The sequence below is a fragment of the Patagioenas fasciata genome, chromosome 1 (assembly GCF_037038585.1).
Source record: "Patagioenas fasciata isolate bPatFas1 chromosome 1, bPatFas1.hap1, whole genome shotgun sequence".
NCBI classification, from domain to species: domain Eukaryota; kingdom Metazoa; phylum Chordata; class Aves; order Columbiformes; family Columbidae; genus Patagioenas; species Patagioenas fasciata.
The window spans coordinates 16651069-16675837 of record NC_092520.1 but is presented as its reverse complement, the minus strand read 5'-3'; the positions used below and the strand labels follow the sequence as shown (position 1 = coordinate 16675837).

At 36.0% G+C, this 24769-nt stretch overlaps 1 protein-coding gene across 3 annotated transcripts in view; it reads right to left on the bottom strand.

Moving 5' to 3' along the window:
• The window catches only part of DYNC2H1 (dynein cytoplasmic 2 heavy chain 1), a 163734-nt gene that overhangs the window by 62187 nt on the left and 76778 nt on the right, over positions 1-24769 (bottom strand). For 2 of the 3 annotated variants that reach the window (XM_065831939.2, XM_071803664.1), the window contains exons 71-78: positions 21187-21252; positions 17713-17763; positions 15684-15761; positions 14354-14485; positions 12532-12604; positions 6792-6952; positions 2809-2934; positions 1721-1831 (exon numbers count right to left, since the gene is read on the bottom strand). In XM_065831939.2, the coding sequence (XP_065688011.2) occupies positions 1721-1831; positions 2809-2934; positions 6792-6952; positions 12532-12604; positions 14354-14485; positions 15684-15761; positions 17713-17763; positions 21187-21252 (798 nt within the window). Of the gene's footprint in view, positions 1-1720; positions 1832-2808; positions 2935-6791; positions 6953-12531; positions 12605-14353; positions 14486-15683; positions 15762-17712; positions 17764-21186; positions 21253-24769 lie in introns of those variants that run through there. The other variant, XR_011737257.1, reaches the window with a different exon arrangement.

Sequence of the window (24769 nt, the reverse complement as noted above, 5' to 3'; positions counted from 1 at the left end):
ACTATCTACATTTTGATTGGTAACAGTTAAAGGACATTCCACAACCATATAATAATGAATTATTATTAGTCAAGTCATTGGTGATCACTGCCCTTTTGTGGTAGCAAAATATTTACTATTAAAGCAGAAAAAGAGGTAACAAAAGGAATTAGAACATTGCACCAGTGTGAAGTTCCAAAGATAGTGGGATCAGTAACTTCAAGAACCCAGACAAAAAGAAATCTGACAACACTATACAGTCCTGTAGTGTCTGTAGCACTGAATACTTCAATATAAACAAGAAAGTGCCTCAGAATTTAAAAAATACCTGCAGTCCATACAAATACATAACAATTTTGGCTTCCTGAAAGGCAGCAACATTGGACCTAAAAAGTCAGAGCTTCTTAGTTTAGCTGTAGACAAAATCTCCACACTCATTAACCAATGGGTGAGTTAATGGCACCGCTATCCCAGATTTCGATAAAAGACTTTAATGCATAGGTGCATAAATGATTAGAGCACTTTCCAAGAAGCTGGAGAGGCATGGTCCCAGTTATTTGTTAGATCGACCCACTCTGAAAGCAAAGCTCTCAAATTTTAGTGAAGGCCTTTAGCAGTATATTCTGCTGTATACAAGGAGAGCCATTTCTGTTTAAAGGGAGTAGTAAATATAAAGCTATGGGGCCAAAAAGAAAAATAAGGAAGAGAAAGTATGATTCTGTGATCTTCAGATGAGTACATTTGCCAAGAAGGAGGAATTTCCTGTTTTTCATCCATGTACCAGCAACTGTGAAGTTTTTTTGCTTTTAAGAAACAACGATTAAATGCTTAAAATAATTTGGGGCTCAAAACAAAACAAAAATAGCGTGGTCAGCAGGACAAGAGAAGTGATCCTTCCCCTGCACTCTGCATTGGTGAGGCCACACCTGGAGTATTGTGTTCAGTTCTGGGCCCCTCAGTTCAGGGAAGATATTGAGGTGCTGGAGCGGGTCCAGAGAAGAGCAACAAGACTGGTGAAGGGACTTGAGCACAAGACCTATGGGGAGAGGCTGAGGGAGCTGGGGTTGTTTAGTCTGGAGAAGAGGAGGCTTAGAGGTGGCCTCATCACTCTCTATAACTACCTGAAGGGAAGTTATAGCCAGGTGGGGATTGGTCTCTTCTCCCAGGCAGTCAGCAATAGGACAAGGGGGCATGGGCTTAAACTCTGCCAGGGGAAATTTAGGCTGGATATTAGAAATAAATTATTTACAGAGAGAGTGGTCAGGCATTGGAATGGCTGCCCAGGGAGGTGGTGGACTCACTGTCCCTGGAGGTTTTTAAACTGAGATTGGACATGACACTTAGTGCCATGATCTAGTAAATGGACTGAAGTTGGATCAAGGGTTGGACTTGATGATCTCTGAGGTCTTTTCCAACCCAGTCGATTCTGTGATTCTGTGAAATACCTCCAGTTCACACTTCCAATTGGAAAAAATATCAGGAAAGAAATTTTACAAACCTTCCCTTTAAAAAACAGCTTCTGTAAATTTCCACATACACATTATAAATTATCATTAAAATCTTTCAAGGTAAATTCATAGCATTTTTTGTATTCCATCTAACTGAAATATAAGGCAAAACCAGTTATGAAAATAGTCCATATTATCCAGGCTTTAGCCTATCTAAAGCTTTAGTTTACTAAAGATCAAAGTTAGCTCTTTGAAAACATGCAATGAAAGCTTTCCTAACAGGCCTTACTTACTTCATAAGTTATTTTCAGACTTGATTGAAGCAAAATCGGAGTAAATTTTGGATGAACTTCAGTAGTAAGCCAGAGGCGGAAGTCTGGTTGAGGTTGCAATGTATTCAGCTCCTGTTAAAGAGATATTATATTTTGAAGTAGGTTTTGCAGGGATTTCTTTAATATACAGAACAGTATTTACAAATTCATAAAAACTTAAATTAGAAAGTTAGGCTTGTGTAAAAATTCTTTATCTGTTTGCACAAGTAATGTTATTTAAACAACTATTGTTCAAGATGTCTCCTCTCCACACATTCTATATATCCGCTGTGCTTAAGTTCAAAGTTACTGTCATATTTGGACTAGATGACACATCTCAGTGTTACCTTACTTGGTCTTTCCCTTTCTCAAAAAACATTATATGAATGTTAAAAAGGCACACACATGCCACATGGTCATTGCTTGACAGATAGAAGATACACCCCAAAATCATGTGCATTGAATACACTTTACAGACAATAATTAGAAACTAGAAAATTAGGATTGTAGTAGCTGTTGATTGGAATTCTCCATCTTTCTTTTTTAGTTTGGTTTCCAGATTTCACAGTGACATACAAGTAAAGTCACTTTGATCTAGTTAGCAAGTTAGTGATTTTACATGCCACAAGTGTGTGTTTCTGTAAAACATTAGGCATTTTAATTTCAAAGTATCAAAAGCCTCTTGGAGACTCAGACACAAGCTTAACATAAAAGAACCAATAAAAAGAAAGTCCCAGAGCTGAAAAAAAAAAATCCCAAAGAACAAATTTAAGCATACATAGATTTGGAGTTCAGCAAACATGGGCAGTATCCCATGAAGTACCAGACGTCCTAAAGGGATCATTTTTGTGCAGTCATTGTGACAGAAATACTCTACATTGTATGAAAATTAAAGCTCTCACACGAAGGAGCTGCTTAGACCTGAAGCATTTCACCTCATTCATGACTGAGAAAACTGCAAAGGCTTATTTTTAAATTGTTGTAATTTTAAGCATCACCATGGAAATGCCTGAAATGCCTCAGATATGTTGCATATTAATTTTGCCTAGTTTCCAATACATTCTTGTCACCTTTTCCAATGCAGGAAGCCAAGATGTAACAAGATGCAGGTTCTTTAAACACAGCCATTCTCCATTGCGTGCACAATCTTTTAAAGTTTGGATAGCCAGGTCAGCTTGGCCTTGGCCCATTGCAATCTGAAATGAAAGACATAGTTGTATCAGGCATTCATCATACCTCATTTAACAGCTAAACACAAAATTGTGTTTTCAAACTAGACTGCATAAGTAATAAAGGAGGTGTGCTAAAGATAACCAGAATTTTCTCAAATGTCATAGGTTACTAAAGTAAAGATTAACTAAAATGTACTTTTTTTCTTTGTAACCTATCTAACCTGATTTTGTTAAGAAACACCTTTACGTAGTCTCTTTATGGAAAAAAAAAATATCATTTGGTGACAGTGACGGTATTCCCTAGGAACTCATTTAAATATCTGTGACTGAACTGTATTTTTGCAGAACTGCTGATAAAATAAAAACAAGAGATAGATGAGAACAAATTCTCTTTTGTCTGTAAGTTAGGATTTGAGTTAAGTTAGGATATTGAAATTGCTGAAAAACTAAGGCCGCTCCCTTTCTAACTGGGAAATATTAATAGCTAAACAAACAGTCTTCATTTTTTATAGTGTCATACTGCTGCTACAATAAGTTTGAATATTCAAATGGAAATAAAAAGATCCCAAATTTAATTTTCAGATAAACTAGTGAAAACTGGAAACAAAGAAAGGACTTGTTGTGTAGCCCAATTACTACGACAATTGATGTTGATGACTGTCTGCAGAGTTACATTCACCTTAGTTCTCCCTAACTGGAAGCTCTATACAACAAAAACCCTTGAACCAAACTGGTTGAAAATAAAGTGGTTTTAGCCAATCTAAAAAGTCTTGTCTTGGTGTGACTGCTATAGCAAAATATAACTATTCTGAGTATTAGCACTTCATCAAATATCCCTGAAGAGGAAATCCACCCTGGCTTTTTATCCTAAAACTGTACTGAATCAAAGAAACTTGGGGCCTTGCCTTTTATAATAAAACAGGCATATCCTCTGCACAAATAAAATTGAGTCTAATATCTTGAAATAATTTTAAATAGCCTAAAGAAGATAACTGAAAGACACCAGACAACATGGTAGTACACCACACAAATTTAGTGGTCTGTTCTTTATCCCATATAAGAAATGATTCAACAGAGAAGAAAAATCTAATCTTCTGTGTTCTATTGAAATTGCATGAGAAAGTGCAGGAAAAAAATAACACAAAATATTCTCATTAGTGGGAGAACTTTCAGATGACTTGGTTTGAGTACTGCTTCTTAATCAAATACCACAAAGTTACATTTTAAAAGTCCAACATGTAAAGGTTGTTTAGAAAAATAGAAAAAGCTATGTGGCAGAGTAAGAAATATGCATTTTGAAACATTTACAGATAGACAAGCTGGCAGTAAGATCTAAATCTTTACAATTTGATGGGAAAAACATATTACATCAGTGCACATTTCAGGGAAGAAACAATTTCAAGGACTATTTAAAAGCAACATTAATCTTGACATTTTCTATTTCTATGCTAACCAGTGATCAAGTAGATAACAACACCTCTTCCCTGAATATTTCAAATGGCAGGAGGAAATAACATTTTACAGAAAGGTATAAAGCGTATTGGTAATGTGTATTAGGAATACTAGGAAACTCCCTAGGTGACAGAATCATTTAAGTCGGAATGGATCCTGGAAGGTCTCCAGTCCAACCTCCTGCTCAAAGTAGGGCCAGCTATGAAAGATCAGACCAGGAGCTGAGAGGTTTTTCCAGTGGACTCTTGGGAACCTCCAAGGATGGAGAATGCACCAGAAAATCTTTCTGACTGGTCTCATGGTGCAAAAGTTTCTCCTTACATTCAGTGGTAACCTGTCTTGTTACCATTTATACCCATTGCTTATTTCCATCATGCCTGATTGCAGAGTCTGGGTCCATTTTCTCAGTGACCTTCTTGTAGGTATTGAAAGGCTGTTATTAGGTCATCAGAGACTTCTCTGCTGCTAGAGCACAGCGCTGGCTCATGTCTGGCTTGTTGTCTACAAACCAGCTCCAGTCCTTTTCAGCAGAGGTCCTCCACAGCCAGTCAGTTCATTGTCTGTGTCATGGCAAGGGTATCCCTCAGGGATCAATACTGGGACAAGTACAGTTTAAGGTCTTCATTAGTGACCCAGATGATGTGACTGGGTGCACTCTCAGCCAGCTAACAGTAACACCAAAGGTGAAGGGGGTGGAGGGTGAGGAACCAGTATGCAGGAAGGCAAGGTTGCTACTCAGATGGACCTGAACAAGCTGGAGAACTAGGCTGTCAGTTCATGAAGAAGGCAAATGCAAAGTCCTACATGTGAAACGGAATTACCCCATGCACCAGTAGAGGCTGGGGTCTGCTGAGGAAGCAGCTTTGGAGAAAAGGAGGCCCCAGTGGACAACAAGTTTAATATGAGTAAACAATGGGCCCTTGCAACAAAAGCCAATCCCATAATGGGCTGAATTAGAAAAGCCAGTCTAGGTAAGTGACCCTTCCCCTCCCTTGGGAACTTGTGAGATGACATCTGGAGTACTGTGTCCAGTTTGGGGCTTCCCAGTACAAGACAGACATGGTCATACTGAAGTGACTCTAAAGCAAACCACCAACATAGTCAGGGTACACTGAGCAGAGTTTGTTTAACCACACAATCAGGAGACCATCTTGCCGTCTAAAACTATCTGACTGATGAATGCAGAGAAGATAGAACCAGAGTCTTTCAAAGACACACGGAAATAGGACGAGTCAATGCACACAAATTGGAACATGGGAAATTCTGATTCGATATTAGGAAAAACACTCTCCTGTGATACTGGTCAAATACTGGAACAAGTTGCCCAGAGATATGGTGGGATTTCCATCCTCGGAGGCGGGACCTTCCCTCTCTGAGCAGGAGGTTGAAGTAGATGACCTCCAGGAGCCCCTTCCAACCTAGATTATTCTATGAATTTAAAAGCTACAGTAAATTTCTTAAAAAAAGTTGTTTTCAACACCTCTGCATTGACCCAGTTTTGAAACAGACATAGAAAATATAGAGCAAGTTCTTAACAGTAGAATTCCTGATTAAAGTCTACTCAAGAGGAATTCTCTCCCACCAGCTCACTTTTGTGTCTAATGAAAACTGGGGTAGAAGCTGTATATCACAACAAAAAAACACAACTGTTATACTGGCTGGGCAAATAATTATGGGGTTGTATGACTATTCCTGAAATTGAAAGCTTTCCCACATGGTTGATCTTAAACACATTTTTCAAAAGACTTGAAATGTAACAGTTCTGTTTAAGAACTCCCATAAAAAATTGGTTAACATTTTGTAAAATTTCTCAAAATATTTTACAGAATTTCACAAAATACCAAAATATTCACAAACACTGAACACCTGATCTGTGTTACAGTTGTGGAAGTGTTCAAGGCCAGATTGGACAGGGTTTTGAGAACCTGGTCTAGTGGAAGGTGTCCCTGCCCATGGCAGAGGGCTGGAACTGGATGATCTTTAAGGTCCCTTCTAACTCAAACCATTCTATTGTTTTGTTTTCTGTTGAAGAAATATTAAAGTTCTATAAGTAGAGGAAATTATTAAGTCTAGTTCTCATTGAGTTTTGTTCATATTTCAATTATTCCACACTAAAAAAAGATAATATTTCAGCATGTACAACAATTTTCAGTCTCCTGCGTTCTCTTCATCTATCTTCTAATTTTTCCCTTTTCCAAGTTGAAGCAGGATTCTGCTGCTACGAGGATCACTAATTGTGTCTTTCTTTTCCACCCCGTTTTTCCAATGGAATCAGAAGTTAGTGGTGAGATAGGTGGGAATAACAAACACAGAGGTAACAAACCATGCTTTTACATGCCAGCTTCCTTAAAAACCAAGGTAAAGCAGATATTACTACCGTAAAATTTTACATATTCTAGTTTTAATCATTGCACTTATCTAAGACTGACCTGATGGTAGCACTCAGTATTTCTTTCAACACTGGCAAGTTCTTGCAACTCTTGAGAAGGATCAGCACCAGGAGAAATAATTATCAAGATGGGCTCAATTTCCAGAGTTTCTCTATACAGACGTTTCAAATTCAGAGGTGATGGAGATAATTCTTTTATTCCTATAATTAAAATTATTATGGAAATAAAGTGACTACACAGGATTAAGTGCTTCATTAACCACTTTAGAGGTCATCTGGCTTTCAAAGTTCTATTCAATGCAGACCATAAAACTGGTCCTACAATGAGAAAAAAAGTCCTTACAATATGCAGTCAGAAGGCACCCTATATTGATCAAAAAAGTCACAAGCACCAAAAAGGTGCCTGGACTTCCATCTTGACAAATATAAATGGCAGTCTTTATTTAGAGTGTAGTCTTCAAGAAAACATACAAAAAGAGCTGGAGCATAAAAAATATAAGCAGCTCTGCTGTTTCCTAAAACTAACTGAAGCGTGTATGTCCGTATGAAGAACTTCTCTCCTGTATTGTCCCAAGACCCTTAATTATTAGACTTTGACACAGTTCTTGGTACTACAATTGCTTTAGTTATTGTTTGTTTTAATATACAACTTAAATGTTTAGAATGTTGACCTAGTCTAGGCAACGTATTTATACATGAACCTAAAGCTATATGTCTAAGTGTATAAGCTTCAACAGTGTTAACTGAAAGTTTTAAATGCATCTTTAGACTCATCCTTAAATAATGAAGTGTTAGGTGCAATGGGAAATCACAACGTAAAGCAAAACAGAAGAGCCCAAATCAGTGACATCTATGCTACACCTATTAAAAGATGGAATACACATTTCCTTGAGGGCACAGTCTGCTTTCAGACTTGAGTTATTATCTCCACATAGAATACTACATAATTTGAATGTAACTGGTTAGGCTGGCAAAGGTTAGTATGAGGTCTGGGTTCTCTGCATGTATCTGCACAGAGACTCTAACAGGTGCAGCTAAACAGAAAAAAACAATATAATTCAAAAAGCTTTAAAAAATTGAACTAAACAAGCCTAGTGTTGGAAAATGTTTTCATTTCACATTCATCGCATGTAGAGGTAACGTGAGCAGAGATAAACACATAAACCAAGGCAAAAGGCAACTGATATGGGCTGGTCCTTTGACAAGTTCTGCTGCTCACTGCCAATAAGCCCTAAACACTGGAAGATCCATAAAACACTACTGAAGTTAAAGGGCCGTTCAGGGCTGGACTGAAGCCTGCTCAGCGAGTAAGACTCTTCAGGGACACTTCACTGCCAGTATCTCAAAAATGTCCGACAATCATCTGCAGGTTGTTTCTCAATTAATCCTATATTGGTCAAATCTGGCTGCATTTTCAGAAGGCCTGAAAAAAGCTTATGCTTAGAATGACAGCTGCCCAGCACACTAACTTACATGTCATTCCTCCAAACTGAACTTATAGTAATGTTTTTCACAAATGCAAACTACTCCAGGTTTAATATTTCCTTCACTAACATAATAAATGGAAATAACTAAGTTATCGGCAGAGAAGGGAGAAAGAAAATAGACAAATTAGTTAAGAAAAAAAAAAAAGAAATGTTATGTATATTTACAGATTGTTGATTTTTTTTTTCAACTACAGTCATAATTCAAGATACTTTATTCACTCTAAGCAATAAAAGAAAAATATCAGGAAGTAGAACATGATCACATTCTCTAGGGTAGAAATGTTTATTTTATTTAGTTTTTATGAAGGAGTTCTTACAATACTGAAAATGGAAGACAGTATTATGCCTGTAATTAGAAAATCCAACATCAAATGTTTCCTTTTGTGGATGAGGACCACAAGGAAGAAGTACTTGTGATATGTTCTTATTTGTGGGGTATATATATGTTAACTGGGGACTACTGCTTGGCTTTGCATTAACTGGGGAGCACAGCCAAACGTGTGTGTACCTGCAACTTCTTAAATAACATTTATGGCAACAACGCTGATTTAAAAGAAGTGCAGTTGTGAGTAAGTGTCTAGTCAAATATATTGCAGCATTCTTGAGATGCACCATTTAGAGAACTAATACATTGTTTCTTCTATAAAACAGTTTGGTTTTTCAGAAATTTGGACACAATGTTTAGAAAAAGCAGAGCTATGTTGGATGTGCTTTTTGTTTTAAGAAAGCTCAGTTGGAGTGAAATACAGAAAAACTACATTACAGTCTTGTCTGTTCCTGGCCATTAGAATTAAAGCTACAGCCAGCATTACATTTAGAGAACTGCAAAAAAAGGACTCCAGTGTTTTCAGGGTAAATCAATAAGCACTCATATTCCAGATAATAACTGTGCAGACAAACTGGGAATTCCTGACATACTTTTCTGCCTCCATGTTCGATTCTGAAAAAATTTCTTAAATCTTACAATCTGAACTGATGTCCTGACATTAGAAGAAAAAGCATATGAGAGAGGAAATAACTTTTCAGAAAATGTCTAAAGCGGGGGAGAGGGAAATCTATGGGGAAAAAAGAAAGATCTGACATATAAGTACAAAGTTTGGTACAGGTTGCAGACTTCACATTTTTGTATAAACTGATGAAGCTCTCATAAAATCAATGAACAACTTTTCATAAAATGTCTCTACTAAAGTCAGTGCAATTAAACCAATTTATAGCAGCTGGAACTTGAACTCAAAGTGCTTGTTAAAATTCCTTCTGTTGGTGACCTGTACACAGAGAAACAATGTACAAAAATATTACTAAATGTATTATTACTATTCACAATTCCAACAAAGAAAGCGGGAAATGGGTTTTTTTTATTTTATTTTGGCCCATAATTTTATTTTGGTCTAGGCACAATGTGACCAGAAGAGCTCCGGTCTACTTTATAGAAAGTGGTCTCTGAGAGCAAAATAAAGACCTCTTTAGCCTGCAATGATTTTCTTCATACCTCTACTGCTTTTTTGAATAATATGAAAATGTAGGTAATTATAAACAAGCCTCTTTATATACTATTTTTGTCATAGCCAAACTCAAAAAACTAAGTTAAAGCAGAGAAGAAAAAAACCTCAACTCAAAGAATGATATCAAATTATTTGGGAATATACTGTCAATATGATTTTTGTCAACAGGGTGCGTTTCAGTACAGCATGTAAAATAAGGAAATTAGCATACTTTGAGTGCCCAGAAAATACATTTATAGAAAATTCTTATGAACTTTATCTTCAAAAAAAAATTATTTTAATCCTCCTTCAACCATAAATTTAAAAATATGTGTGAAAGATGAAAAAAGGAAAAAAAGATCTGGATAAAACAGAAGTGGAAGGCTTTCTGGTAGGCTATTGCAGCTCTTGTGGAACTCATTTTCCTCACAAGAAATCAGTCAAATGAGATTGGAAACGTAACGGTTCCTTTTTGAACTGAATGAAACAGTTTGTTTAAGAAGTTTCAGGGAGAGGACCCTGAAAAAGACATGGTAGGAAAAAATATGAAAAAATAGTCATACAAACCTGACCCCTTTTATCAGTTGGAAAGCACTAGTCATGATTTATGACATGATCTCAAAATAGAATCTTGCTGATATGCATGAAATATCTGTGGATGAAGCCCTGCCTACAAATAGAGTTAGTGGTGTTCTGCCTTCCTCAGTGAGGCTGTAGTTTCGCCTAAAACCATTCCTTGTAAAATGCCTCCAAGGAACCAGCACCAAGACAGACCTAAACAATTTATTTAACACATTACGATTTGGAAAACAGTGAGCGGGTGAATAAACTTACTCTGAACTCAGTTCTCTGCTGGGCTTTGTGAAGCACATACTACAGATCGCACTTGTCATTTGAGTCCAACAGGCAGGGACACTGTCAGCGTGGAACCTGCACACTCACCATGATAAAAGTACTTGCTCTATCTACTAATAATGTTTGACAAAGCAGGTTAATCTTACTCCTGGAACTATTGGCCTTGGTGGCAGACATGGAACCCATTCTGACCAACAAATAATGTCCACAGACAGATCATCAAGAGGGCGTAAGATAAACTGTCATAAAAATGCCATTAAAATGTAAGAAGCAGAGACCTAAACTTGTACCTCATCTTATAAGAAATTAAATGCACATCAATAACTTAAAATTACCAGAGTCATTGTTTTTCATATATCACTCATCTATTGCATTATCAGGCAAAATCATCCATCCTGATATCATTCAAACTGCCGATCTTTACAAATACTGGAGCTGTAAGTCGACACTTATTACCTCAGCAGTCTACAAGTCAATTTTCCAGGTTCACTTTCTACCACATTAAAAACAACCTTTGCCACTTATATTTAATATCTTTTCAATCTAGACCCTTTCCTTTCTTTTAATCCCACGCCTGTCCTGACACTGTACCGCATTAAAAACAACAAATTATGCCTTGTCCCTACATAATGCAGAGGATGACTTTTAAAACTATAGTGTCCACCTCAATGACACACTCATAAGTATCTTCTATACGCACATTGTCATTAAATACTAAAACTACAGGATGGCTTTGGTGCGCTGTATTGCAATATTACAATTTGGAATATAAGTCCCAAACTTTGGATACCATAGACAGAGTAGAAACAGAGTAGAACAAATAGACATATTGTTTCACTCTCAATCATAAGTACCTGTAGACAGTAAAAAAGAGACTGACAAAAATGACTGAAAATATGAAACGATCTGTTGAGATCCAACTTACAAAATTCCAAACCTAATGGTTTTTAAATGGTAAATTACATTAAATAAAAGAACCTTTTTGGAACATTTATGTCTTAAGGAAAATGCTGCAGTGTAAAACTTAGAGAGAACCAGCTACTCTCTTAATTACTTCAGTGTTCAAGAATTCATAGAAGAATCAGACTGAACTTTTATTTTAAATTACTACGCAACATAAAACTATTTTAAAAGCAGTTTTTAACAATACATTACAAGAATAAAATCAGCAAATACAGCATCTTTTCAAATCCTAAAATTTAGGGATTCCATAAGAACTTGTCCTGGTTTTGTTAAAAAACAAGTTTCTCTTTTAGTGAATTCTGCCTATCAGCTAAAGCCTTCATGTTAGCTGCATTTTCCTGGAGAACCAGATACATGTTTTGGTAAACCTAGCAATGGAATGCAAACTTATTGATAAGTACGGATGGACATCTCGCGAGAGGGGCAATGAGAAACCAGTGACCAAGAGACTGACCAACGGTGTATAACATTCCATTCACGTGAATACTTCATAGAAAAGTGGGAGATCACGAGGATCCCCTCCCTTTTCCTTTTCCCTTTTGCTTATGGCCGACATTAGGAGAGGACCTTGCTGGTTGTCCCTGCGAACTGAGGCCTAGTGAGAGACTGAATCCAGCTCCGGTTGGCTGCAGAGTCTAATCCAGGACTTCGGGTGCTGGTTCTGCAATTGCTGAGACTTTCAAGATTGGTTTTGTATATTTTGTATTATTTTCTCTATTCTTATCAGTAGCATTAGTAAAACATCTTTAATTTTTCCAACTCTCTTCTCTCTGTCTTTCTTTCCCTCCTGATCACCCGTCCTTAGTGGGAAGCGGGGAGAGGGAGGGGCAAAAGGGGGAAGTGGGGGGGAGAGGAGGTTAACAATACATCTGACAGGGTTTGATTGTCACCCCACAATCTAAACCCTCGACCGAACTACAAAATAAAAGAGAAATATAGGACAAAAAACTATTTAATTGTTGTATAGAAAGACCCTGGTGAAAAATTAACTTACCTAGAGTTTTACATGCAAACTGAGCCATGGCGCTCTGTAGCCTGTCTGGTCGCACAGCCTGGACCACAAGTACCTTCAGATAAAATACATTCGGGGAGATGAGTTTATTAATATTGTGACAATTTAAAAAGCAAGACTCTTCTAAGAAAGCTGAATTCTTTAAACTTCTCTTTATTTTTCTGAATATACAGAGCTATCTGATCATTCTTTTCCAAGATAATTAAATGTAATTGTTCTTTTGTAAGCAGCTTGTCCTATTGGTAGAATCAGAAGATAGATCTACATCTAATGTCTCTTTGCAAGCTGGAAGTTCTTCTACAAAGCTTTAGAAAAAAAAGGTAGCTATGTGGATAGCGAGAATGCAGAAAGCAAACTCAGCTTTATAGTGGTAATCTAAATTCTATACACGTATTTAGGCAGTAACTTCCTAACTGGAATACTAATATTTCTGATTTCAGTGCAGTAATACAGCAAAAAAATCAGTTTTGAAAGAATTTCATTTGTTTGAGCACAGCTTTAAGGTTTTATATCTAAATTTTTCCGAGACATTCTGCAGATGCTTTTACTGTTCTTCAAAGACTACAGAACATGAACAGCTAATCATTTCAGATACAAATTAAATTAGCAGTTTCCCTACCAGCTACCTCCTTTTCAGTAAACTTCCTGCAAATGTTCAGTGCAGGCAACTGATGCAACTTCAGTAGAAATGACTTGTTAAAATCATCACCCCTTCTCCTACCCTCTTACTTGTAGACCTGTAAACCACAATTCAGAACCTACCATCACATTCCAGTTTCCAAGTCTGCAATATCTGTTGTTAGTTTTGGAGGAAAAATTTAACTTCATTATTTTTTTAAGAAAGTACTACTTTTTAAGCTTGAGATTCCACTACTTGCTACCACACTATTTTTAAGTTTAACGTACAGTTTGAAAGAAACTAACTTACAAGTGGCATATAAATCTAATCAGGTAGTTTCTGTATATTTCTTCAACAGAAACATTCTTTATATTTTCTGTGCAAAGAGCTAGATATGTAAAATGTTGATCATTCCAAATTTGTTTTCCTATTAATGCAGAATTTTTATGACAACACCTTGCATACACAAGAACCGCTCTTCTGTATTTCATCAAATCAAACATGACTCAGACAAATTCCGTTGTGAAATAGTTTGTTCCTAAATTTCATGCACAGTATTTTGGAAATTCTCCTCCTCCACAAAAACTCTGAACAGAGAGCCCTTATAAGCCAACCAAAACTGAACTGCATTATCTTAAACCACATCCCTTCTTTGGACAGGCCTTTGTTTTATATGAAATGACTTCAAATGAAAAATCACACCATCATTTGAAAGTAAGTACTGGCACCCTTTCTTCCATAAATACAAGTGAGATGACATTTTTCTCTTCCAGAGGAGAAGGATCCCCAGGTCAAAGAAGGAACCTGCCTCTCCAAAAGCCTTGGTGAGTTCTTTAATCACTAAGCTTTCAGAAAGAGTAATATTTCATGATTACGGTTCTAAAAAGCAGTGGCTGCTACTGTGGTTTTCAGTCAGATGTGTGAGTTTGCACATTTAATGATGAACTAAATTCATGAGGCTCAAAAAGCTGACAAATTCTGCACTAACAAATCAGTCACGGAAGAATTTTAATGCCTATTAATGAAATTAATTCTGTGACTATTAAAAAAGAGCTCGTTAGCTTACAGGGTATGGTCAGTTGCTTATAAATCAACCAGGCCTGAAGCCTAAATCCCCAAGATGTAAAACTTACTTTCAATGCTGAACTCATAATTATTTTTAATATATTTATTTGAAAATATTACCTGCTGAAATAAGGAAATTCTTTTTGCAATAGTAGATGGAAAGTCTTGTTCACATACAGAGCTCTGAGAAAAAGTGTGCCATAGACCTTCATCTTCAAAACAAAGTGTCTGATAGAGACCTGGGAGAGCAATCTACAAAACAAACAATGCATATTTAACAATAAAGAAGAATAGCCATTGTCTATTTTAATTAATTTCCATATACCATTATGACCCTAAACCTGTAAATACTTGTGCATATCACATAATTCAATTTTACCCTCGAAGATAAGAAAAGGGTAGCTTGTAAAATCAACCTTTTTGTTTACCTATTCCTTGGAAATGCTGTCTGTATTTGCTCTATATTTTTGCTTTTAAATTTCTGGGTTCTTTGTTTTTAAACTTTGGGTTTTACCCAGTTGTAGTCCTTTCCTTTAATCAAAACCAGGTTCTTTTTCTCTCAGTACATGTGACTGAGTCACCCAGTTACTCACTTTCTATTTGACTGTTTTTTTCAACCTCTAACACTCATGCTTGCCACACTATCATTGCAATTATTCCTGATCCTTGGTGAAGAGAAATGAAAAAATAATGAACTCTGAATTTAGTAGAAAAAGTCTTTGCCAAAGCCCAGTCAAGGTTTTCCTTCTTGCCACTGAGCTGCATACAGGAGAAGAGCCCAGAACAGAATTTCAGGGTCTAGTATTTTCAGTTAGTTCCCTTCAGGATCAGAGGATTTCAACACTGACTGCTGCAGGATGAATCAAAGCAAGAAAGTGCATTTTGTTCTAGTTTGAAATTACTTGATCTGAACATAACAAACTCTGAAATACTGTTAAAGATGTGCATGGAAGTAGATGTGCATCTACTTACCGATAAGTAGAAAACTAGTTTCCCAATTAACAGTTTATCATTTTTAATACAATATGAAGTTGTTTGTGAAAGCCATTACATAAGAGCCACTACATAAATCTGCAACTTAAATGTTCTCTGCAATTTTTCCTCTGTAGATTTTTCTATCTATAGGAATTGTAGTACTTCAGGTAGGTTTACCATATTTTCTAATCTAATTAAGAGGATAGGTTCATTCACATGTATTGAAATTCATTGTCAAATGCTGTAGAGATATACATGAAAAGTTTCAGAAAAATGAGAAGAATTTTTTAAAATACAGGTTTTTTTTCCAAATGGGTATGTATTAAGCCATGGTTTCTAGACGACGTAATAAATACTTTAAAATAACAAAATATTTCCATCTGACAAATAGATATTTGAATATTCCAGTCAAAATTATTATTTTCGAAAACTAAAGGCGTTTTAAGCTAAATTCAACCCACCATCTGACATGTACCTTCAAAGATGCTACTGCCCAGGTTCGGTCCTGTTCTATCCACGAGGGAATCTGGTCACGAATGCTTTTTTGTGAATCCTTATTGAAGCAAGTTACATGTTACACATTACATACAGAAGTTCCATAAATTTTTGTGAAACATTACATTAAGTAAGAATATTGCAAACCCCAGGTTGTTAATAAAAATAGCATTCATAACAGGAATATGTGGTTTTTTTGCTGAGGTCATGAATGGCTAACAATAATTAAAATTTGAGATACACTGTTTACATTACTGCATACTTAACAACTTGAGTCCGAAAATATTTTATCATTTGGAGTATCTGTATGACAAGTTCAACTTTAAGCAGTTTCTTTTCCATTAAAAACAAGTGATCCAAGTGCATATGTATAATATCCTGACTTCAAAAAATAACTCCATTGGACATATTCACAGTCATGAAGAGGATGGCTCTTCACACAAAGGGCAATTCTGAGATAATTCACTAGGCAAAGCATCAGTTCTGAACATCTCTGCACTTGTAAAGTGTGGCCACAGCTCTATTTTTCTGCTCCTTAGATGCTGGGGATGAAGGAAATTCCAAGGATGAACAACAGAGCTTAAGCTCCAGTGGAATTACTGTATTCACCATATCATTTTTTTATAAAAAAAATCTTACAGTGCCCATTAACCAGTCTGACAGTTACTGTATGGAAATGTATCTCTCAACCACTGAGCAACTTCAAGAGTAATCTTAAGGTTCAGCAGTAAAAATGAAAGCTTGAGTTAATAAATCTGGGAAGGAAATAAGTCTGTTAATAAGTCTGAGAAGGAACAAAAGTAGGAAACTCAAAAGCAATTCCAGGAATAAACTTGAGATGGGTCTGCAATATATATTCCAGTTAGAATTGGGGTTGAATCATGTATGTCCACAATCTCTCCAAAACCTATGTGTTAGGTGGGGTAGAGGTAGGATTAGTATTAAATTCCATCATAGAATCAGATCTCACATAGCTTGAAAATGACCTGCTGTCAGAAAATACTTGACAGTCATCAAATTCACTGACATTTCACTGAATTATAAAGACTACACAGATGAAGAGGGACTTCTAGTTCACACTGAAATGCAAAACCTGTAGAATCGTCTGAGGGCTACAGAAGCTGAGAATTTAACAACTTTCTAGCAACCAGCAGCCTAAGTAAGAAAATCTGAGTAACACACTGTGTTTTATGTGACTTGCCACTTAATTGGGAATAATGAAAACTGCAGCTAAGCCTGATTGAAATGAACTACGCTGACCCTGAATGAAAGAAGAGATTTGCAAAAGAAGAGGGAAAGACTGAGATCATGATTCCTGACTGGGCTCATGTCTCCTGAAAAACACCTTTCAAAACTTCTGTCAAAATAATTGGTTCAAAGAAGGGCTATAATAGATCAGACTAGGGAAAGTTTAACTTCTTTCTCTACTGGAAGGTTATTTTAAGAGTATACGGATCCAATAGAATTGAGGGACAAATAGCAAAATACAGTATGACTGGTCAGACATGGAACAGAAGCTTCTTAAGCTAGCCCTTGTCACCTGGGAATATGCATAAATACATCTCCAGGTGAGGAGAAAAAAGCATGCAAAGCTGAGGAAAAAAAGCATGTAAAATTAGCAAAGTGTGTACACAATCCCATCAATCCATACAAGAAGTATCACTCATATGATTCTGGGAGAAAGAAAGATTCAGAAACACTGATTTTAGTTACAGAAGTGAGCTTAAAACCTTCTCAAAAAACCAAAAAAAAAAAAAAAAACACCAATTTGCGATACTGGTAACAGAAGGGAAAAAAAAAAGGCAAGAAAGAAATAATGTTATGCAAATTAGAAAACGAGTTGCCATGTTCAAAATGTTTTATAATATTTATATTTCTATGTGAGAAGTTATTTGTTCCTTCCATGTATGAATACAATAATCAAACAACAGAGTAAAAATACAACCTTTACATTTCACAGTTCAAGTAAATGTTTCTTATTTCAAAATACACAAATTCATGTATCTTACTGATTTTCTTATGGTATCTCCAATGATCACACCTGTAAATGTCTCCCATTCCTAGAGGAAATAAATAATTCAAATAAGTCACAAGTCATCTTTAAGAATAACATGTAGGCAAAACAGGAAGATGAACAAAGCCTAAATTCTGAAAGAGTTGGAAGGTATTTTTAAATCTCCAGGTTATACTACCACGATGTCATTCCTTTTGTGGAACCCAAGCCAAGTGCCCACAGTGCTTTACACGCCCTGTCTTCTCTCAGCACCCACAGCTCACACCCAGGGCATCAAACTACAGAGAGGCAAGAAGTAACACACTTGGCTGGCAGAGACACACTCGCTGCCTGGCAGGGAATCAGCAGTGCACACAGAGCAGATAACCACAGGATCCATGTTTCAATATGGGTTCATGATACAGTATCCAAAAGATGCAGTTCTTAGAACAAGAGGAATAATTAATATAATAGATTGGCGTTGTGAATACTTTTGTTGCCTTAAGAAAGGGGAAATGTAACTTGAATTTATCTATGATTAAAACTTTTAGACTTGGTATTTGTATCGAAGATTTGTATTTGTATCCAAGCTTTTAATAATTTTAAGACAGATTAGATAAGTACTTAAAAACATATTAGAAATGACATAACCCTGTATTTGGAGGTGGTAGAAATATACTAAAACAACAGAGTATTTAAATTTTACATAATCAGTATCTATAATTACATGATAAAGAAATTTTTTTTAATTGTTAAAGAAAATAGTAACATTCCAAATGAAAAAGTCAAACAATTAATACTCCTCTGATACAGACCACAACATAGCTTTTTGCATTCATCAGTGTAGCTGAGCCTTGAAACAACTCTCTCTTTCAATTATAAACTGATGGATGATCCTCTCTCAATTACAAGGAAAATGCTTGTGCACAGAAAATTACATGAAAGCTCTGTAGTTTTAAAACCAGAAATCATGTAATATTTTTATGAAGAAAAGCAGAAGTATATTATGTAGAGACTTGAAAAACTACCTCTGAAATGTCTACACATATTGATTCAGAAAGACCTTGTCTCTACTAAAAGCCATGGCATCTATATTATAACATTGAAGTTGTAGCATAACGTTTCTCATCAGTATGCAAAAAATTCAGAAGTGCAGAAGGCTGAACTCTTTTGCGATAGGAACTTAGAATACCACATTCTCTAGCAGCATAATAAGTGACTTCTAGCCTGATCACATTAAAATCTTTCAAGGAAATATCTTTAAAATAATAACCACTTCAGCTTCATTTTCCTCAATTTTGCACAAGTGCTCTTAACAATTTAGTTAAAACAACTTCTACTTCTCAGAGAAGTAAAAGAATTATTGAAATTATTTGCTTGTTTGAATTCTTGAGTATTCAAATACTGTAGTAATGTGCATTCTATATAACCTAGATTCAGCTGGTTAAGAGCTCTAGTAGCTGACGGAAATGCATGCTAAACAATAGCAACCAACACATAAAGCAGTACTTACAAATAGTATGTCAGAAACCTAGGCAGCCAGGCTTTAACTTAGAAAACTATCTGCAAGTTGCTGCTTTTGTGACTTTATAGACTCAAGGACTAGAAAGATAAAGCAAGATATTTTGAGAAGTTGAAAATAAATATTAAAGATGTATTAGGGATGTTCTGCTAATTAAGAGTAGCCAGGGTATATCTCTACCAACAAGATTAATTTGAGTTATTTTTATCAGGCAACTCCATTGCTGAAAGACGGTGGGATTTCAGTTGGTCAATCCATGTCTGCAATGAAACTACATGGTATTCATAACATCAAGAATTTTGAACCATCCTTTCTTAAACCTTGTACCTTAAACCCATACCTGTCATATAATTAAGCTCCCGTACTTCCTTCAAATGGATTATTTTTACCTTTCACCCTACAATGGAGTCTCCTATAGCAAACTGACATCTACTACCATTTCATACTCCTACTGGTCTCCAGCTTCTAGTACAGAAAATTGTCTCTCCATTCCATGTAGGTATTTTAGAAAATTAAATGTGTCTTGGCTCATGGTAATCACTCATGTTTAAGCAACTGTATTGAGTCAATTTTACATACTGTTTTACTGCAGGCAGACTTTACAGGATTAATTTCACTACACTTTAGACAACTATAACTTTGGCATCTACATTTCAGCCGGCTAGTCTAGTCTGCCTGTAAGGGCAATGGAGAGAAGTAAACAATTTTAGCAGTAATCCATCTGACCTATTTTACAAAATTTATTTATGGTTAAACTAATCACTTCTTTGACGAGTCATTTTTTACCATTTCCTACAAAGACAGTCTAGGTTAACCTGCTCAGATGAATTTTAACAGGTGTTTAAATTTTAGTTAGCAATTCTATCACCACTAAAAGCACCATTTTACCAGAAACATGTAAGTTCACTATGAACATCCACGTTAGGCAAAAGCATTACCTAACACCCAAAGAGGAAAACATGCTCTTACAGAGATGTGCTGCCCTATGGAAATAAGGGTTAGCAGTACATCAGTTCTGCTGCAGTTTTGTTGGGCAATGGATAGTCTCTAAACAACAGGTAAATTCCCCACAAATAAGGCATGTCCATATTAGGCCTCATTCATCAATGTCAAAAATGTCACAAGACATCTATCAATTTTTTGTGAATATGCTAATAATGCAGGACTTGCCTGAAAACTGAATGGATAGCCATTTTTTATTAAATGTGGTTTGAACCTATATCAACTGCATCCCACTATTCTATCAAAAATATAAACCATTCCAGGATGAGTCCTGGAATGCACCAGTATGGTGCAAAGAATCCAATACTTATGTAGCCAGAGAGCAACATACAAGAAGAACACTCTTTGTACAGTGCACTCTCGAAGACACTGTTGCAAATGAGGACATTAATGATCACTACTCCAGAGATTTCTTGGGCACTGAAGAATCAATGGTTGAAATGCACAAAAGAGATAACATCATAACTTCATTACTTCACCTTCTGTTTAGTCTTCAACTGCAGGTTGCAGAAACAGATTTTCACTTCATTTCTGCCTCGGTCTTGCACTCTTTTTCTGCATTTCAATACCAAGGCACAATGCGCAAGCAACCCTTGGTCACAGTGAAACAGTTGTGTATCCATCTCTTTACTTACAAAGGAATGTCTGTACTTAACTGGAAGGATGGATCAATGTCTAGCCACATGGTGGTGGGAAACACTGATAGAGCGCCTGAAAAAAAACAGCAAGAACCCTCCACAAACCTCTTTTTCAGACCCCTATTTAAAAGGCCACCATTTACCTGCCCTTCTCATGGTAATCTTCACTTTGAACCTAAAAAATATAATGTTGGCATCCAAAAGTAACTATAGAAAAATAGTAGCATATAAACATAAAATCCGAAGTCTGACACTGACAGATCTTTTTAACTATTCATTTACTCTTCATATTAAGTTTAAGTTGGGGATTTTCTCCCCTAGCACTTACATTCTCTTGAAAAAGTTCAGGGTGCATTCCTCGTACAAAATGTAAAGCAAACATTAGCTGATCTGCCTGAAATGAAAGCAGTAAAAATGTATTTATATGATCATCAGAAGTCACCTTTCTGCTTTTTTTTTATAAGTAACAAAATTTCATTAATAAAACACCTCTAATTCCACAGCAGTGACTTAATAGCACATATCTTAATTCAAAATAATACATACCTCTGCAACTTAGAAACACTAACCCCAACACTGTATTTAAGTACATCTAAATTCAAGGGGAGAAGAAAAAATAACAGGTACTTGTAATAAAGCGATCACATTAAACAGAATCCATTTTTTAAACAGTGCATAGGAAATGCTTGCGCTCTTACAGCAAACTTTTGAAAAATATTTTTAATTAAAAAAAAAAAAAAGACGAACAACTGTAACCTTCTGACTTGTTTCCTAGGTCTGTTGCATCACTTGAATTTGAACCAGTCTCTGAGCAATGGAGCAATAAACCATGAATAACCATTTACTGAAGCCATAGAATAAACCATGCAAACATTCAAGTCAATATTTTTGAAAATAATATTGGCTTGTTTAAATTGGGATTCCTATGTCCATACACAGAAATATTCATAGATGTGTTTTACTAAAGCTGTGCTAGAAAGGTAACGAAGTCAATGTGAAAAATTAGAAGCTGGTACTCTGGAAAAATCAGGGGAACTCTGACCTCAGATTGAGGCCTCTAATTTTCAAAGTATGGCTGTAATATGGAAGATGGATCTTACCAGACAATACAAGATATACACATATTTTCTTTCATTAGAATTCTAAGTAAGCATAAGGACGCTGGTACCTCTTCCACTCAAGAAGGTGAAACCGCTAAAAGTGAAAGTACAAGTGAAAGGGAATAGAAGAAAAACCAATGATGTGTTGGATCTAGTTAAGCCTGCAAAGCACAGACGTCTCAACCAGCTGATAAACACAACACACGTGCACTCCTACAGAAATCTGTTCTATTCCTGACTTCTAAAGAGTGCTGTTTGAAATTTCCATGCTGTGGTTTCCCACACCCATGACTTATGTGTACCTCAAAATGACAGCCTGATTGTTTTCACCTTCAGAGAATTACCATTCTGAAGAACATTAAATTACCAAGAACACTACTGGAAAATTAATTGCCTAGGACTTTTCAGAAGAGAGAGGACTGCATATGAGGAAGCATATTTTAGGAAATATGTACACATTATAAGGTACACAATGAACTGTTTGAATAATAATGGCTTTCTTATCTCCAATGTCCATGTTTTTGAGAAAAAAATTACATGAAGGCCAAATTATTTTTGTTTTCTTTTTATTACTACTGTTTTCTCATACAGATGCCTTTTTACACGCCTGACACATTAGCTCAGAAACAGACACATATAAGAACAACCTAGAACAAAAACATGGAGTAAGGATGTTCAAGATGTTCATCACCTTTGGGAAGTTTTCTCATGTTCAGTAAAAATAACTTCAACTGCATCTGCATCAGTATTTTGAATAATAGAAATTATTATTTAATAATCTACCTAGGGATTAGGTTCCAAAATTAGAGTTGACTGACTAAAGTTGACTGACATATGTGACTCAGAGATCATAACCTTACTGGTTTTAAATGCCATTGGAATGACTGACCTTAGAAACAATCAAGAGGCTTTATATAATTTGATTCGTATGAGCCACAGCAGCTTTAAACTTGATTTGAGAAACTGCAGAAACACACAATGGTAGCCACACAAGTTCTTGGCATAATCTGTATCTCTATGGATACTGATACATAAAGTTCTTCTTTGCTGTTTTAAATAGTTCCACTTTATTAATTATTTCAATTAGAAAACCATATGGTACAAAGTATCCCCAAGGATACAATTAAAGCAAATCAAGGACATTATATTTTATTTTTGCACATATTTACTACTGGTGTTGTTACAGTGGTACTAGTGGAGGGCAAACAGGCCCCAAATAGGAATCAGGATCAAACTGTGCAAAGCATTAAAGTTCTGTTTGTATTGATAAATAAAATACATCCATGAACATCATACGACACTTACAAAAACTGCCATGGAATGGTTGAAATCCACAGCATTCAACTATTGCATTCTCTCAGACAAGATCTGATAGCAAATCCAAAGGCAAATTGCCTACTACAATGGTCCCTGGATGATTCAGTATCCAAAACTTGAATGGGAATTGTTTGGAAGAATCCTACCTGGCTCAGGTAAAGCCTATGACAGCAACTATTTTGACAAATTAACAGTACAGGTGGGCCGGTTCCAGAGCTCAGGAGAATTTCTTGGCACCACTTCACTTACTAGTATAGATGAAGTCTACGTACACACAAACATAAATATTAAGCACAGCTAGACAAACAAAACTATCCTTCCCAATTCCAACATGCTCAAAAAGGTATAAACTTATAATAGAAACAGAGAATAATTTAGGCTGGAAAAGACCTTTAAGATCATCAAGTCCAACCATTAACCTAACACTGACCAAGTCCCACTAAACCCTGTCCCTAAGAGGCACATCTACACGTCTTTTAGATTATTTTCTTGTATCAGCTATACCATTTATGAAGACACTAGTAAAGTCTCAGTGCTCCAGTAGTCCATTTCCATGGACAAAAGGTAGAATTAGTGGTGGAGTACTGATGGTGTGAGGAGCTTATTTGTCCTCTCCACTACAAGAACACAGTACTGTAAGTCGGATGGAACACTAATCTGAAGCTGCACAGTAACACTTCCACTTTCAGTATTTTTTAAACCCCAGTCTGCTCAGTCACAGTGAAAAACCTTCCTACTAGAAATCTCATATCTGTGCCTTGCTTTTGAAATCTTACTTCTTTTCTGATATATATTAGGTAAGAATAGTTGTTTTCCAATATTCAAAAGATGTGATGACTTATTGGAAGGCTTCACAGACTCATGACTTCAAACACAGATATCAAATCTTATGAGATTCTCTTTCAGGAGAATCTACCTGTACTTCAATAAGCCAAAATCCTTAGAAATAACTGGTACCTCTGTGCCCTCAACACAGGGTTGCCAGATTGGGGGCTGGGAGCGGAGGTGTAAAATTTTCCAAGATCTCTCCTTTTTCAGAGGTCACACTCCAGACTTTCATGATTCTTACTACTGCTCAAATCATCTATGCAGACGTACTATGCATTCTTCAGCCTGGTACTGCGAGACAATCACCTCCCGTTATGACCATTCCATGTGAAAATAAAAATATAAGTTGAAAGTGAAAAGCATATCTATGCCAGGTTTTCATCATGAAAGCAAGAAGAGAAAAGCCACCTGATTCAAATACAGAGTAAACAAGAAATGCATTAAAAACATTATAGGGAGGAACAGGGGAACAGACAGAAACAAACAAGCAGGCAGGTAGAGATTTGGGGCAGAAAGTGAAATGAGAAAGGAGAATATTACAATATGGTTTTTGTTTCCTTTTAAAAAAACAAAGCAAAAAATTAATCACACAAAACTTTGTTATCAAAGCCAGGTTAAACACTCATCATCAACAAGTGCTAGATGTAAGAATGAACAGCATAAGAG